Genomic DNA, 17875 nt, shown 5'->3' with positions numbered 1-17875 from the left:
CACCCCCACTTCGCTGGGCTTCTGCCTCAGTCTCGCATGGCTGCTCCATTCCAGATAGGACGGAAGGAAGAGCTGGGTGGGAAGGACACGTCTCAGAAGCCACGCAAAGCGCTTTTCCACCCCAGGGACCCGACAGTCATATAACCACGTCTGGCTGCAGGAGAGGCTTGGGAAAGGCGCCCTGTATTCTGGATGGCCATGTATGTAAAAATCAGGGCTTCCACTACCGAGTGATAAAGGGGGGCCGGATACAGGGGTTCAATTCGCAGTGTCTGCCACCACGCTCACCCCTCTGAGACTGGCACAGGCGTGTGGGGTGCCACAGAGCGGTGCTCGGAGCCGCCAGCAGGGCCACTGCTGTACAGCTGGTGGGCCTGATGATGTTTAAACATGCTTGTCATTTACATATACCAATTAAGCAATCTGCTTGAAGTCTCTGCTCCACTTTGGAGGCAGCAGTGTCTGGCTTCCTTTGCTCTCCCAGGCTGGGTGCTCATCTCTGGGAAGCTGCTGTTCCTGGCAGCCGAGATGGTAGGTGCCATTTCCTATGCTGTAGCTAAAACCAAACCCAGCACCTGGGCCTTGGTCTGGCCTGAGGCCTGGATATTTGGTCAGCCGGTGCATGACGAAATGGAGAAACCCATCCATCCAGTCTCTTCCCCAGCAACTAGGCCACCTCATGGGGCCACTCCAGCAGAGTGGTCAGCATTTTGGGCATAGAGACCCTGCTGGTACTTGTGGCCGGGGTGTCTCCAAACCACAGCTACTCGTATACCAGCCTTAAGCTTTCTGCCATATATTTTGCTTTTGAATCAACCTTCATTTATAAAAACATTTGAAATTAATTTTTAAAGGAATCACCTATCGTCGCTGTCGATAGAAACATGATGGCCTGCCCTAAAAAAATGTAAGTGAAAACCTAGCTAAGATTCTGCCAAAGGCCCCGGGTCTGACCCCTGCCTTCTCTTTGTTAAAGACAAGATAGCCTTAAAGTGACTTCCTCCTTGAGGCATTTAAATGGATCGAAAGAATTAAAAATGGATTAATTATTTTCATAACACCCTTCAATTTAATGCTTGTTGGTCACCAAGTCATTTCTCCTGGACTATGTGGTCCCACTCCTGGGAAACATGACTGAACTCTGTACACCTGCTTCCCCGTCTGTACGATGGGGACCCTAATGGTACCTATCCTACAGGAGTGTTGAGATTATTCTATGAGATCACGCATGTAAAGTCTCAGCATGTAAAGTGCCTGGCTCAGAGGATGGGCACGCAAATACTGGCTATTCTCAGTTTCATAGAGAAAACGTCATGAAAAAACTAAGTATGACTTGAGCAAAAACAATAAAAAACCCAAAAACCTGAGCCACTCTAACTTCAAACCAGCAGGGAAGGGGGACATAAAATCCCAAGCACTTTTTTATTTATTAATGGAACATACTTTATTATTATTTTTTAAACCATCTCTCAACATTTCAACTCTTGGTAGAAATCGAATGCAAAACATCTGCATCTTTAAATTAGCACATATTTAACGCTCTCGATCACAGCAACCTCAGACAATAGGGTACACACCGAGGAGGAGCATGGTCAGAGCACTTCGTGTTCCAGTCCACAGACACAGGCCTTCCGTGAGGACGCGTACACTGCACTTTCTCTCCTAGGATGAGTTAGTCGTTCCTGCTTTTGTCCTCTGTCTAAGTTACGTGGCATCACAGTTGCTTAAAAGAGTTACTGTAGTGCTGGAGCGATCTGGAAATGGAAAACTAGAAAACTAGAGCTCTCGGGAGTGGGACAGGCATTGACACTTCTGAAATGTGAAAAGGAAGAACAACAAAGATGAATGCCCCAGATTGGGGTGATCTTAGTAATAAAGTTGGTTGAAATTCAGCTTTATATATACACTGAATATCTACATGTGATCTACCAGATATATATATATATATGTATATATATAAAAGCCATAGAAGATTTGAAAAACCTTAAAATCATTCGAGTTGGAAGAACATCAGCAAATTCACAGTGGCCTCAGGATTCAGCCAGATTTAAATTTGCTCAAGAGCTGAAAACCTTCCACCGGAAAGCCCGCTGCATGTCAATTCCTGTAACATTCTGTACATCACAAACACTTATGGCTAAAATATATTATTAGTTCACAAGGAAGCGGTTTTATTTTCAAACTCTTGCCCCACTCCTGCTCTGCACCCCAGAAGGAGACTCTGGGGCTCAAGTCATTCACATGAGGAGTTTAAGGGGCCTCCGGGTTTGGAAGCGCTTAGGCTCAGCTGAGAATCTCAGAAGACATGTCTGATGCGCGCACGCCAACTCCTGCCCACTTTTAGTGCAAAAAGATTGCAGAGTCCTGGAGACAGGTGAAGAGGAGAGGACTGCGATGGGAATCTCGGATGAGCTTCCTTCTGTAACGAGACTCAAGAAGTCTGGAGTGCAAGGTTCACACTTGGCAAGTGGCAAAGACCAGGCTGTAGATCCCAGGTGAGGTTCCTGACTCGTCACTAGGTGATCAGTCTGCAGGTGCACAGAGCTCTCGGCCCGCATTCGCCCCCGAAGTGCACACTGGAGGTAGGTGTATAGATTTATTGTAGGGAAGACAGTGGCTCTCCGACTCAGGGACATCGTCTCTGCTCCTCCTCTGCCCCCACACTCTGCGCTACCCTCGGGCTGGGGTCAGTGGAAGACACAACACAGAAGGGCTCGAGACCCTTCCTTGGAAGACTAAAGAACCCGGGGCATTTTTATAAATAGCTACATAATTAACATTTTAACCACTTTGAAACGCACAGCAAGTTGAATATTTATTTAAAAATAAATCTCCAAAATATCTATGTACAGTACAGTAAGAAGGGCATGTGCAAACAACAGAAAGGGGGAAAGTCAGTTCTGCCGTGGCAAGTCCACACTGCCACGCGTCGGAGCAAAGTTCACAAACGCCACAGGCCGCACGGAGCTATGCGGCAACAGGGTGCCGCTCAGCTAACACTGGACCCGGTTCACTTCTGAAACCTGGGGGTGTGGGGCGGGCCATGGGCAGGGAGTCCGGGGGGGGACCTTTATATTTGGGAAGGGGGCCGCGAAGGGATGAGCCATTGGAAGAGGCCCACTGTGGCCGGAGGGCTCATTTCACAAGCCAACAGGCCTCTAGCTTGCTGCTCCAGGCGGGCATGTGGAGGTGACCTGGACGGCCCTTCCCAGTCCAAGCTGGCTTTGCAGTGGGAGGGGTAGGTGTGGCTTGAGTCCCAGAGATAGAAATCCTCCAAAAAAAAAAAAAAAAAAAAGAACAACAACAACAACAAAGACATGGACTAGGGAGTGGCGTGATTAGTAAAAATGAATCTGAACGGAAATGCCACCCTCTTCCTTCTCAGGCAACAAAGCAGCTACCAACTGAAATAACTGAGTCGCTAAGTGAACTCCCACACGGCGCAGCCGGCCCACGATCCCCGCATGGTCAAGTGCAGGTCTCTGCTTCCCACATCAGTGCGCTGACGCTTCTTCCCCATGAAACTAGAAAGGTCAGTGGTGTAGCCCTTGCAGCAGGAAGGTACAAGGTCCATTCTATCTATACACGAGATGGGAGAACTGGGTGGACTTGTAGTTTAGCTGGTTGTTGGGCATGAACTTGTGCAGCTCACTCTTTTTGCAGCAGGGGTCAAAATGGTAGGCGATGAGGCAGGCATCGCAGGAAACTTTTGAACACTGGGTGCAGGTGTTGGTGGCACCTGGGCGGTTACAGAAGCCACAACGGGAGGTGGCTGCGGTGGAGGGCTTGGATTTTGAATGGAGGTGCGCCAGCCGGTCAGGGGCCTGAGTCTGGCCTGCATACTTTTCCCTCAGAGATGACCCGTGGGCCAGGCTGTCATGGGTGGAGGGCTTGCTGGGGAAGGCGCTGGGCTTGGAGGCCGGAGGACAGGGGAGCAGACTGTCGCAGCGCTGGCAGAGGCCGGAGCTGCAGGCCAGGCCGCAGTTTTGGCACTTGGATAGGGCGGACTCTTTGGCGGGGGGCGAGCGCTTGTGGTAGAGCGGGTGGGCATCATTTCTGACCAGCCATACATCCGGCCGCAGGGCGTCCTGCCTCCGGTACGTGGCCCTAGGTTCCAAGTCTGTGTACAGATCCACGTCATCCTGAGCGGAGAGGTATGTGCCGCGCATCAGGCCAAGGCCGTTGTTGGGCGAGGGGAGCGAAAGGTCATCCGGGCTGCCATGGGGGGAGCTGGACATGGTCAGGAGTGAGGGGGACGGGCGGATGATCTCGTCCTTGAGGTCGTCCCCCACATCGGCTGCCACGGGCTCCTTCCGCAGGCTCAACGAGGCCTTCAGGGGCGGCTTCCGGCTCTCCCAGTAGCTGTCATAGGCGTCTACTGACCTTGAGGGCTTGGTCACACGGGGCTTGTAGTAGTCCTTGGCCGCCCGCTCGCTGGCCGACTTCTGAAGCGCCACACGGGCCATCGAGGCTGTCAGGTGCTCCCGGCTCTCGGCCCGCCGCCGCAGGGCGTCCGAGCAGCCGCGCACGTCCTCTGCGCTGCTCTTACGCTCGCTCACGACGTCCAGCTCAGAGTAGCCCTTGTCCTTGACTTGTGAGTGGATTTCCAGCATCTGTTCACACTCCACTTTGGCCAGAAAGAGTTCGAAGGAGACCATCTTCACCTGGAGGGTCTCCACGAACTCTTTGAGCTTGTACGCAGTCCCCAACTCAGGCACGTAGCCCATGTAATTCAGGATGGTTCGGATGTCCTCTTCCAGTAACGTGGACTTGACATAATAAACGAAGGGGCCTGTGTAAGTCTAGGAGGAAGGGGGGGCAGAAAAAGAGGCGGGCCTGTCTCTCTGAGACACACAAGGGAGACTTGCCTCAAAGCACAGTACCTCCAAGTCGGAACGAGCGCGGGGAACCGCAGAAAGGGAAGGGAATGATCTCAACAGCGTCTCACTACAGAGGCAGAGGCTAACGCTTACCAACAGCTCCGCATGCTGGTGTGGAGGAGGCAACACATCACTCCCTTCCTAAGCGTAGGGAACAAAGCCATTTGCTTTCTACATGGGGCACAGCAGCTCTGCTCCCTACGAGGAACAGGCAAACCCGGGGAAGAGAAGGGACTGGAGCAGAGGCAGGTGTCTGACGAAGAATGGAGATACCCCTTTCTGGCATTTCCTCAAAGGTCTGATGTCTGTGTCAGGCTTGAGAGCCTGATTTGATAGAAAGCCCCCTGAGCCATCACTGCCTTCAGAATGACAGAGAAGTCTCTCTCCTGCTATGCCTGGATGTCCATGGCAGCCTCCTGACTGGTCTCCCCACCCCACTCCTGCCCTACTATTGCTGCTGCCCGCACCAGCCAGAAGGATTCCCTTCAACTGTAAACTGATCCCAGCCCTGCCTGCTTCCCAGCCCACTTCGGACAAATCCATGCCCTGGGCTTCAAGGTCCTGCACAACCGGGGTGCCGCCTGCCTATCTGACCTCCTAGCTGCAGATGTGAGCTGCCAGGGATGGTACCCAGCTAAAAGATGACACTGGACAGGAAGGCAAGGCCAGGGACCCGGGGGGTAATACTGGTTGTTATCTCAAAGGCAGTGGGGAACACGGGAGGGTCCGTGCGCAGAAGAGGGATGTGACTGGACTGGCATAAGCCCTCTCGAGATGGGCTGGAAGGGGCAAGAAAGCGGAAGGGAGACCAGTGTGGCGGGCCCTTCCCTACATCTTACCTTGATGCTTCTGAATTCCTTCTTCCACGGGTAGAGAAAGAGGTTGATGCCCACCGTTTCCAGCACGCTGAAGGCGCAGTGTAAAGCCCGCAGGCTGGAGGAGCTCAGGGCACGCAGGGAGCTCTCAACCACCTCGTAGAACTGGATCAGCCGGAATCGATAAAACGGATCCACCTTGTGCAGGCTGAGCAGGGTCGAGGCTGCCACCCGCAGGTGCTCGTCACCACCGGGCCGCTGCTTGCTGGGGGTGGTGTCCACTTTGCTCTCATGGAACTGCACATACTTCCGAAATAAGTCATCCTTATATTTTGTATCCATTGAACTGGGCTTCCCCATCCGATCCAGGGAGGGGGGGCTACCTTATCTCCTCCATGGCCTCTGGGTTAGACGCAGGGACATTGCTACAAGCACTGACATGCTGCCCACCTGGACCAGCGGAGGACTCTGGAAGGGGAAGAACAAGAAGCGCATCATTCCTTGAAATGGCCCACGTGCCAGCTGTGGCTGCGAAGGCGAAACAAAACACAGAAGTGGCCTGGGGTGCCGTGGGCACCACCAGCCCTGGGCCGCATTCAGTGCATTTACTGAGCACACACTGCACACAAAGGTTATAGTGGAAACGCAACAAACGAGGCCCTTGCCTTGGCTGAGCTCACTAATGAAAGATATGATTGGGGGCGCCCGACTGCTTCTGTGAGGAGAAGGAAAAGTCTTAAAAGACTGACAGTTAGACCCGAAGGATGAGGAGTGTGTCACAGCAGAGGCGTCGGCAGGGAGAAGGGCCCTGGGCTAACACTACCGGTGCTGACCACGTGCCAGGTGCTTACCCCATGCCAACGCATGCCATCCTCTCAGACAATCCTAGGAGACAGGTGTTACCATTACCTCCATCCTACAGATCTAAAACCCGGGACATAGAAAAGTTAAGAAACTTGCCAAAAGTTACAGGACTATTAAGCAGCAGGCTGAGATCTGAGCTCTGCCAGTCCGGCTCCGAAGTCCAAGCCTGGCCCAGCGTGTCCTGCTTTCCCAAGGCAGGGAGGGAAGAAGTGGCTACGAACAGAGAGAAGCCTGTGTTGTGGCTGAAGTGGGGAGGAGAGGTGACGCGAGATGAAGCTGCAGGCACATGCAGCGCCCTGGTCCCCAAGGCCTCGAAGAGCACTTAGGAATGTCACACGCCTTCCAAGGGCTGTGTGAAGCGCCTGTCAGAGTTCAAAACAAGGGGGAGAGGACCGGATCAAATCTGCGATTTTAAAGAGAGACGACGCTGGCTGCTGGCCCCTGGAGAGCGCCTGTATCTGCCTGACAGGCTGGCTCCCCTTTACCTGAAGAGCAGCTTACAGTGCCGCTGGGAGAAGACACAATGTTCTGAGCTGGGACACACAGGGTCTGTACACTTGCTATCTGCCTGGCCACCCGTCAGCAGCAGAACGTGTACAGATCCAGCAATATTCCTGATGCCAGTGTTGGAAGCAAATCGCATTCACTGAGGGACACTGCCAGGGTAGGCGACAAAGCACCGTGGTGACAAAGAGATTCTGAAGCCAGACTGCCTGGGTGTGAATCCTGGGCCTGCATCTCAAGGTTACTTGGGCAAATGACTGCACCTCTCCGGGCTTTCTTATCTGGAACCTGGAGTCCGGAGCTGGTGGAAGGATCGTAGGCAGCGAGTCTACAAAGCTCTTCCGAGTGCTCAGAGGAAGCCCTTGACAGACGAGCGACAGCTCCCGGTGTCTGAAGGTGCTGCCTCCCAGCATGCCGAGCACTCTCAGGACGGTAAGATCGGAGCAGGGCAAACATCTCTGGCCGGGCCGTAGATGTGCATTTCCACACTCTCCTGCCCTGCCTTTCCGGAGCACAGCTCCACAGGTGCAGGGATCATGACGAATTACTCAGTAATGTAACCAAAGCACCGTGGCGAGGGAGGCCACGTGCTTCACAAATACCAGCTATCTGACTGAAGGAGGCTCCTGCTGGCAGTGGGAGACGGCGAGAGACTGAGAAAGACGCTGCAATGAGATGGGACAGACCTGTGGAGTCCATCAGCAGATGCGAGTTCAGCTCCGGAAGTCCTAAAGGCCTATGAGCCCAGCAGCCATCGCAAGGTCAATAAAATCACCCAGGTCCCAATGACCCACTCGTCTGGCTTCTCCACAGCTTTGGAGAATAAGAAGCAAGACACGCAGGACACAGGGAGGCCACCTTCTCCCACCCATTACCCTGCCAGTGTTTCAGAAACAAACAGAATGGATAAGCTTGAGGAGCACACAAGGCAAACACAAATCCACTTAGGATAAAAGCTACCTCCTCAGCAAGGTCAAAGGCGCTGCGTGGTCAGAGCCCCGCTCGCCTCCCGCAGCAGTCTCTCCCCTCCCTCTCAGTTCCGCCCACACGGACCTTTCTGTCTGTTCCTCAAACACGTTAAACTCATCTCTATCTCAGGACCTTTTTGCACATATTGCTTTTCCATGTTCTTACTCTGATTCTTCCCATAGCTGGCTCACTCTCAATCAAGCCGTGGCTCAAATGTCGGCCTTCAGTGGCCCTCCCTGACGGCCCCAGCTCAGTAACTCCCTCCTTCCCAGTCAGCCTTGGATAATCGCCATCTGAAATTATCAACTTTACTAGCCTCCTCTCTGTCTCCCCCTTTACCCAGAAAGCTCCACAAAGACAAGGACTGCACATTTTTTGTTCACCACGATGCCTAACACGATGCCCTTGGTAGGCGTTTGATACAAAGGGTGAAATGAACGATGCAAAGGATGTAAGATCATGATACCACTCCTTCGGTTTCTCATTTAGCTCTCCCAAGAATCCTGGGAGATCAGCTAGAGAGAAAAGGGACAGAGGCTCCACAATATGCTCTTAAGTAGCTCAGGGTTAGTAAAGGGCAAGATTTCAAGCCTGGCCTTCTAACCTGGCACCTGTATTCCTCTCACCTCTCCAGGACTCCTGAGTTCAACGAGTATTTATGCAGCTTCTACCTCATGCCAGGCCTTGGGCTGGGTGCAGTGTGGGGGTGGGGGGGATATGGGGTAGGTAGGAGCAGCAACGGACAACAGTTGAGAAGACACAGCCCTGCCCTCAACTCCAGCTGAAAGAGCTTACTGTCTAGCATCAAAGTCTGCGTATTCTCTTAAAAAAATAAAACTGTATTGCAACTTGAGAGAAGACATCGCTGTCCTTGCTAATAAAAACCCATATGCATTTACCACTTTTTATTTATCAAAGAGAAGCTTTCATCCTGCCTCTGTCCCCAAGGACTCTTTCTGGTACACCTGAAAACAATTTAAACAGAGGACCAGCAAGCCTCCTAGACACTACTGTGCGTTTTCTACAAGGAAGTCAGCCTCCAGCCCATAGCAGCTGATTTTTTTTTTTTTTTAAAGCCAGCCACCCTCAAGCTCAGTGTCTGCTGCTCTGAAATCATATCATAATCCACACCCTTGTTTGTTGCTGGCAAACAAGAAAGAAAGAAAAGGGATCCAAACAGCCCAGTTGGTGTTCAAAATCCTAAAGTCAAGGATGGGAAACCCATCTAAGAAGAGTTCTGAACCAACTTAGGCAAGCGAGGAAAAAGGTGAAAGAAAATAAATGCTAAAAGACAGTTAAAGAAAGGAAAGCGAGAAGGAAACAGTTATCGAGGTCCTATGTGCTAAGCACTGGGCTTTTCCAAGTCAACTGCATCGACCTGTTTCATCCTCACGGCAACGCTACGAGGAAACCAAGAGCTTCACAAGCTCAGAACTGCAAGGTGAACCTGGGCTGGCCGGCCCTGAGGCCTGTGCTTTTCCCCATTTATCTCACTTGTTTATTGTTTCAGTTAGTACCATTCCCCGAGGGATTAGGATATGAGGGCCTTCTACTGAGGCTCGATAAAAATTAATGAAATCCATCCAAGAGCCCCAAGGTGACAGAAGAAGAAACTGACGCTCAGCAAGGACCAAGTCACAGGATAGAAAGAAATGGATCTGAGGTCTGAACCACAGTCTGGTGCCAAAACCCTGAATCAAGCTCTGGGCTGCACAGCTTTTATCTATTTTTTACTTTTTATTTCTTCACTTATTTTTTAGACAAAGCAACCCTTGGTTAACCTCACAGACTGCAAGGACCTTGTCGGTTTACAATCCCTTACTTTTTTCTTTTTTTACGCTTACAGCACCTGGTCTTCCTATGTGGTCTCCCATCCAAGTACTAACCAGGCCAGATCCTGCTTAGCTTCTGAGATCAGACATCAGGCTTGTTCAGGGTAGCATGGCTGTAGACTGCACAGCTTTAAGTAAAGCTGCCCTGCTACATCTGCTGGACAGCACTACTTCAAAGGGCTCAGCTAAGCTAGAATGCCCTGTGGCCGGGCAAGCAGAGCTGACTTCCAAAAATTCCTGTAGTAGCAAAATTCACATCTTCCCACACAAAATTAGGCTGGAAGAGCTACAAAGCTCTATGATGTAAGCTCAAGGGCCAAGGAAAGAGGCTGGCCAGAGACCGGCCAGTGGTAAGGCAGCTGACATCATCCGTCCTGAATACATTTTCTGAGAATACAGACTGCATTATAGCTGGTCGGGTCATAGCTGGTATCTTTTCACAGAACCAGCAATCTATTCCCAGCACTCTGCAAGAAACAAAAACACGCTCACTGCAAAAACAGCGTGGTTACAGGAGACCAGACAGCGCAGTGACACAAGCTGTTAATTTCTCCAAGCAACCCAAGGACTGGAAAGCCAAGACGTGCCAGTCTGGCGGAAAAAAAAAAAAAAAGAAAAGAAAATGGCACTGTGTATATCCCTGACAGAGTTAGATAGGTGCCTAGAGCCAATGGGCCTGGTCAGCACGTTCTGCGCCCACAATATCTGCGCCCCTTTTAAAAGCAAATCAATGGAGAGACAGATATCACAGTCAGGGAGGGGGTGGCTTTTTAATTTATTTTTTTAAACATCTCCAAGGAAAGCTGTGTCTGTTTAAAATCCTACTGATGGAATTGAAATGATTCTGGGTAGCAAAGCATTAGCTTGGCTTTACCTCAGCTGGCCCATTCAAGCAGAAATGTTCCCCAAGCAGCATCTGAAGGCGCCCCCTCCCTGCACAGACAAGAGCTATTTTGGTCCCAGCACTGCCCCAGTCCACAGGTTTACAGATCTAGCTTCGGCGGGCTCAGAGTTCCTTCAGCCTCCAAACAGCACCAGGGCGAGAGCAGTTCAACCCCCTCCACCTCCGCACCCGACTCCTTTGCACTCATTCCAAGACGGAGGCTCCAAAGACACAGCCAAGGCACCTTCCACTGGTTGTGAAACACCAGAGAGTCCCCACACCCCAACCAGATTCCAGAGAGATACTGAGACAGGCCTTCCAAGCCTCTGAAAATAACCTCGGCGGTGCTGAAATTGGGCTTCCCTAGTGGCAGCTGCCTCTCCGAGGGACTCTGAAAGAAGTGGTTTTTTTCTCCCTGCAGGGGACAGAAGCTGGCGGCTGCTATTCCCAGCCTGATCATTCCTACAGCCCCGGAGAGCTACATCAGTTGTGAAAAACACCCTTCTCCCAAACTCGGGCCCTCCCCACGGGTCTGTAAATGAATTAGCAGCCGCTATCATTTACTGGACGCCTGCTGTATGCCAGAGACATACACGCATCTCAACCCATCCCCACTACGGTACCAGCAGGGAGGTTCACTCCCATTTAACTAATTAGGCAACTGAGGCTCGGGAGATGAAATGACTTGTCCAAGGTCACATAGTGAGTACAAACCCAAGTCTGCCTCCAAAAACTGGGTTGGGGGCCACTGAGCAGTAACTGCCCCACAGTGGAATCGGGGTGTCCTCCTGATTGATTAGTCGCCGAGAGGGGGTGTTCCTCCTGAGCTTCCCTGAACCACCCTTGGCTGGTCCTAGATGTCTGCGAGGCAGCCCTTGGGGGTGGACGAGCTGAGACCCCGGAGCGCCGAAAAGGCCGGCCCACCACCAGTCGCCTCGGCCAGCCGGCCGCGAGAGGACTCAGCTCCCTGACCGCCAAGCCCCGCGGAGTCGGGCGCCCCCTGCGCCCGGGGAAGCCCCAGAGGCCGTTTCCGCCCACGGCGGCCCACACTCACCTAAGCACTGCTGCCGAGGACGCCCCGGCCGGAGGAAGCAAGAAGGAGCCGCGGCCGCCGCCGGAGCCGGGCCCGGCTGGGCTCTCGCCGCTCCGGCCGGCTGCAAGAGACCGAAACCAGTACTCCGGGGCCAGCGGCGACCCGGAAACACTCGACCAGGAAGTGACGTCCCTAGGAGGCGGGCCCAAAGGGAGGCCAGGCCGCGGCTGCGCGCTGGGCCGGGGAAAGGCCGATGCCCACGGGCGGCGAAGGAAGGAGCGGGAGGCAGACGAGCAAGCACAGAAGCCGCAGAATCCCGCTTTGAGGACTAACGGACTGCCGCCCCCGGTGGGGGCCAGGACCCGGAAATAAACGGGCCGGAAGTTACGCACACCGTCGGCCCCGGAATGGCAGCTAGCCGGGTTGTCATGGAAACCGGTAAGCGGCGTCTCAGAGCTGCTAATGCAGACTGAGCGACCACCGGGCCTGACCCCGTAAAGATGATCCCCGAAGTGCGCTCCCGATTGCACCTGAGCGGGATCCGACATTTGGATCCCTTGCCTCTGTTTTTACAGGTGAAAATACCGAGGCTTAAAGAGCTCAAGAGATGCCCAGGATCACCTGAGACTAAATCTAGCCTTGGGAGGACTGTTGTTACAGTCTGTCGTTAAGAGTGCGGTCCCAGCTTTGCCTTTGCCAGTTATTAGCTGTGTGACCTTGGACAAGTTACTTAACCTCGCCAAGCCTCAGTTTTTTCACCTGTAAAATGGAATAATAGTACAGCCTCATGAGATTCATATGAAAATTAAATGAGTTTATAATTAAACGAGTTTATATCTGGAAACTGCTTATTACAATAGTTGGCATATAGTAAGGATCTAAATAGGTTTTGCCTTTTTAAATGGAAGTCAGTCTTGGAGAAGACCAAGGCAAAATATTGCCTCCTCACCTTGTGACTTTTCACCAGTCACCTGGCAGTACCCAGATGGTCTACAATGGCATGGATACTGGTTGCTTGTCACTTCACTTAATGGATTTGTCTGTACTCCCACCCACCACATTGCCCATGATCTCCCCGAGGACTCGGTGTTGTGGTTCACCACTCACTGAATCCTCAGTGCTTGCAAAGTCAAAACTATTGAACATACTTGTGATTGAACCATTTATTATCTCTCTCTTACCTACCTAGACATTTATTAGAGACTCAGAGCCCACTCTGTGCCAAGTTCTCTTCCTCCAACATGCTCTTGGCTCCCTGGACTTACTGTGCTCTTCTCCTCTCTGGCTTCTGTGCCTCTATATGCCGTTCATTCCACGTAAATGTCTTTTCCCTCACCTTGTCCCTTCCTTGCTTTCTTGGCTTCCAGCCCCAGCTCAGCCCTCACACCTTTTCTGAAACTTTCTCTGATTTCTCCAGGCAAAGACCTGCCTTTCTCTGGTTCCCCACAACAATGCCATAATTTTATCTCAGCTCTTACCACAGTGGATTAGATATATTTTTAAACCTGACCTCCCCCCGCCCCACTCACACACACACAAGACCTAGAGCTTCTTACACATCTGTGTTTTCCCTGAGCTTTGAATATGTCTGATCATGAGGTACCTTGATTGCAGGATTCTCTCTCTCAGCCTTGGTGACCCCAGCTAAAGCTGATGAGTCTTATCTCAGGCATCAATGACATAATACATGGGGAAGCATTCAGAGAACCAGCAACCTGCTATTCAAACAGCAGCGATTACTATATTTATCTGTTGCTGTCTTATCCCCACTCAAGGTCTTTGTATACTTCAGCCTTTATCAGCTCATGTTTAAGCTCCTCCCTTAATCACCCAAGAGGTGATGGTGTTTACAGTAATTCTAGGTATGAAAACTGTCCCACCCTAACTCTCTGCCTTTACAACAACTCATAACTGTCCTTTGGAAACTGTTTCAAGACTGCATGAGACTGCTGATAAGTCCCTTCCAGCTCTGTGGCTCTGTGACAGACAAAAGGGAAATATTTTAAAAAGGCTTTACCAGTAGGTGACCCAGGTCATTGAGACTTGGTGGCATTTTGTATTAGAAGAGTCCCAAAGTCTCTGAAGAGAGCCAGGTTTCTCATCTTTTACATAGGGTTGAAGGCCTGAGAGTTCTCTGCTTAATGATGTGGAATCACAGGAACATCTTTTTCAGATCTTATTACATAATGATTAGCAGATTATATAACAGTCATATGACAATGATTAGCTACGTCTACTTCCTAAGATCCAATAACACGAACAATCTACCTACTTCTTTCTATTTTTTGGGTGTTTTCCCCCAAAGCACAAAAGTAACACATGAATTCTGACAACGTGTTTAGAACCAAAAAAGAAAAAGCAATCCTATGACCCAGCAATTTGATTTCTTGGACTATACTAGAGAAACTAGCATAAGTGCACAAAAAATCTGTTGTATCATTGTTTATAATGCAAAACAAAACCAAAAACATTTTAAATGTCCATCAGTAGGGGAATGGTATGACTATTATGTATCACTTTAAAAGGATACTAATGACTATTATATACTGCTTTAAAAGGATCACTAAACCTACTGTGCAATGAAAAAAGAAAGACATACCCTGAAATGAAAAACAAAACATCAACAGATATTACTTACTTTCTAAGGGGAGATATATATATATATATATATATTCAACTGAGGACAATAATACAAATATAGATCATTGGTTTTTAAAATCATTCCACAAATACATGTTATGTGATTTTTATTAATTCATTTCTTTCCTAGAAGTCAGGAAGCTCCATAAGGATATAGCTATATTTGTTTTGCTTAGAATTATATTACTACTATCTGCCATATATACATTACCCTATACACAATAGGAAGTTGGTCAGAATTTGTTTCCGATGGAAATTTTCATTGAATGTCAGATTTGATGTTAGGTTTAAAGGGCATAACTGTGAGCAAGACAGACACAGCCCCGGCCCTCAAGGAGTGTACAGTCTCCTTCTCAGAAAGACAATATGAAATAGGAGTAGGATGAACTAAAAACCCATAATGCAGAATAGACGGTGGTAAATATCGTGAACGGGGTGTAGAGCTGAGAGAATGGAGAAGTGACCTCTGACAAGGCAAATTGGGGAGGGCCTCAAGGAGGAGGTGGCATTTAAGCTGGGCTTTGAGTGGGACACGTGAGGCTCTCCAGCTGTCCTTTCAGCTGGAGGGAAGAAAACAATCAAAAGCAAGGCCTTGAAATTGAAACAACTGCCTACGAGTGTAGGTGGGCGTAACTAGGCACAAGAGTGCTACAGTCTGATTTCTGTGTACTACTGGAAACGAGTAAAAACGTAGTGTGAGAGTACCTGGCTCACAGCAAGCATTCAGTAAATTCTTCAGTGCAGAAACAAATATTGTTGACCCCCTACCGGGCTCCAGCTGATTTTGCCAATTTCCTCACTGTAGTAGTCAGATACTCGGGGTTTCTGAATTGGAGCTAGAAGTCCAGGTTTTCAAATGAATCTTATCAATGATAAGCACATGTGTAAATAAATGTCCTCGTTCCATCTGTTGAGAGAGCCTACAAGGAATGCCACCCCTGTAGTAACGAGGGTCTAGCACCCAGATCTTGCTTTCTAAATACCATTCTCCACTAAAATGAACCAAGGCTCCTTGGAGAAATGACTGATTCTCAGGCCAAGGCAGGGAAATTACAGGAACATCTTATTGAGCCAGAAACTAAGGAAATGCCGACAGAACGATGGGACATGTCAAAAGGCCACAAAAACCAGGTTGGAGAGGTTGTTCCTATTGGCCAATGTGGGACAATTTGAACATCCACATAAGTAACGATGGTGAAGGGGGTCAACAATGTTCGTTTTCACACTGAAGGATTTGCTGAATGCTTGCCGTGAGCCAGGTACTCTCACACTACATTTCCACTCATTTTGGGTGCATAGAATGAGACCGTAGTGCTCTTGCCTAGTTACATCCACCCTAATAGCAGCCTCAGGGCGGCCCTAGCTTCTTCCCTTTTCCTAGCCCTGTAGCTGAACAATAGATTGTCCTCAGTAGCTTGACCCAGAGCTTGGCACATCCCCTGCCATAGAAAGTTGCTCTGAAACTTGTGATTAATGCACTTATGCTTACTGATCAGAATCCTGATGTAGCATTCTTTCCAGACTCCTCCCATCTTTGTTCCTGGGTTGCTAACGCCACCAGAGGACCACGTTGCCAGAGGAACGGCTGGCTCCGTGAAGCACAACAGACCCCCACCCCACCCCAGAACCATCACGCAGCCTCTGAACTAAGGCTCAGATTTTCCCTTGAATACTCGGAGCCAGACTGAGGAAGGAAGGCAGTTTTGAAGGTGTTAACCTGCTGCCTTCTCAGATCACTGATGCTCTGACAATAAATGCTTATTCTAAATATCCCAACTCCTGTGTCGGTCTGTTGGCTGAGTGGCACAGGCAATGCAAGCCCAGGACTCGGTTGCCCTTAGTGAGGGTGGGGGAGAAACCATGATCCTATACTTATACCAAACATAAAACACTGTGTTTTCCAGAAGAATGTCTCTGAGGGCTGTATGGCTCTGGGTACCAGGTCTGACGCCTGCCCTAAGGATGGATAGAAAACAAGTAGTCCATCTTGTTAGGTATATGAGTACACAAGGTGAACTGGGAAATCGGGGTGATGAGAATTCAGCCCAGTCTCTGAGAACCTGGCATGTCAGTCCAAGAGTCTGTATTTGACCCCGTGGCACCTGGGAGTTACTGAAGGTCTGTGAACAGGAAAGATGGTGATCACAGCCCTTGCTCTCCAAACTAGGTGTTTGGTGCTGGGAGGTAGCAAGGTATAGTGGATAAGAAATCAGTTTCTGCAGTCCCAAGAAGCATGACACAATGGAACAGAAATGTTTCTGCAGCCAGAAGATCCGGGTTCAAGTCCCTGGTATAGTATTTAATAGCCCTGTGAGTTGGGCAAGGCCCTCTAAGAAGCTGGACTCTGAAGCCAGAATACCTGGGTTCCACTTTGCTATTTACTATGCATGACCCTGGGCAAAATGACATAACCTCTCTGTGCCTCAGTTTCTTTTTTGTAAGATGAGAAATAACAATGATAACCAGCTTCCATACCGGTTAGGAGGTAGTCCACTCGAGCATGTGACATAGTGCTCATTATGCATTAGCTATTTTTGTTGATCCTTTTTTTTTTTTTAAATCAAATGTAATTACGGGTAGAAATAACTTTACCCTGTGCCTGGAAAGGGGTGAGCCTGCAGCTAATGTCATCCACGATGAGGATCAGTGTTGTGCAACATGAGTTTGCTGGGGGCTAAGAATTCCAACTGGTTCTCAAAGCTCAGCATTCACTCTGACCTCCCACTGGTGGAGGAAGGGCTGGGGGCGGTTAGAAACACGGAAGAAGACTCCTCTTGAAATGAAAGCTGGCACAGTCAGCCTTCCGCGCAAGAAGAAAGGCTCTCCCCCCATCCTCTCAATATAAACCCAACTGCCAATCACTTCAAAGTCTTTATCTCTGTCTCTCGGGAGCCACCCACAAGTCCAAAGGTAACCCAGATGGCTTAAAGCTGTTTATTAGCGTGATCCACCCAGCCCAGCCCAGCTCTCAGAAGACACAGCCTTGGGTTTGGATGTGGAGACCAGCCAGCACACCATCAGGATGATTCTAAATGGCTCCTGAAAACAGTAACCCTGAGGTTACGAACTCCTGGTGTGTACTGTACCAGTCTCTTAAAGTACTGGGTTTCAAAGGACTGTTTGCTGGAACTGACCGTCTTTGTCCTTCCCTTGAAACAGGCCACGGAAAGCCACAGGTTGTCTTTGTTACATAGCAACATTTTTCCAAGTCAGGAAGGCGAAATAGCCTCTGAAGCCAAAAGACCTGAGTGCAGATCCCAGCTCTGCCCCTTCCCAGCGGTGTGACTGTGGACAGCTGCCAGCTGTCTCTGGGCCTCTTTTCCTTTTCTTATCAGTAAAGGATTAATAGAGTAACAACCACCAAGGATGATTGAAAGATTAAATGAGCTAATACATGGCGCCAGCACAGGGTGAGCATTCAACACAAGCTAGCTATGATGATTCTGACTCAGTGC

The 17875-nt window shown here is 50.0% G+C and overlaps 1 protein-coding gene and 1 pseudogene across 1 annotated transcript; both read right to left on the bottom strand.

The window, feature by feature from the left end:
• Window positions 1–1374: 1374 nt before the first annotated feature.
• On the bottom strand, window positions 1375–11938 carry SPATA2 (spermatogenesis associated 2). The gene is made up of 3 exons (XM_016143736.2): window positions 11802–11938; window positions 5720–6163; window positions 1375–4802 (listed from the first exon to the last, which is right to left on the bottom strand). The coding sequence occupies exons 2-3, from the start codon at window positions 6053–6055 to the stop codon at window positions 3576–3578; spliced, it is 1563 nt and encodes a 520-aa protein (XP_015999222.1). The 5' UTR covers window positions 6056–6163; window positions 11802–11938; the 3' UTR covers window positions 1375–3575.
• LOC118610606 lies at window positions 9870–9985 on the bottom strand (annotated as a pseudogene).
• Window positions 11939–17875: the final 5937 nt, after the last annotated feature.

This window comes from Rousettus aegyptiacus, unplaced genomic scaffold (assembly GCF_014176215.1).
Source record: "Rousettus aegyptiacus isolate mRouAeg1 unplaced genomic scaffold, mRouAeg1.p scaffold_m13_p_12, whole genome shotgun sequence".
NCBI classification, from domain to species: domain Eukaryota; kingdom Metazoa; phylum Chordata; class Mammalia; order Chiroptera; family Pteropodidae; genus Rousettus; species Rousettus aegyptiacus.
Note: the sequence above shows the minus strand (reverse complement) of the source record. Positions and strands in the feature narration are given on the sequence as shown.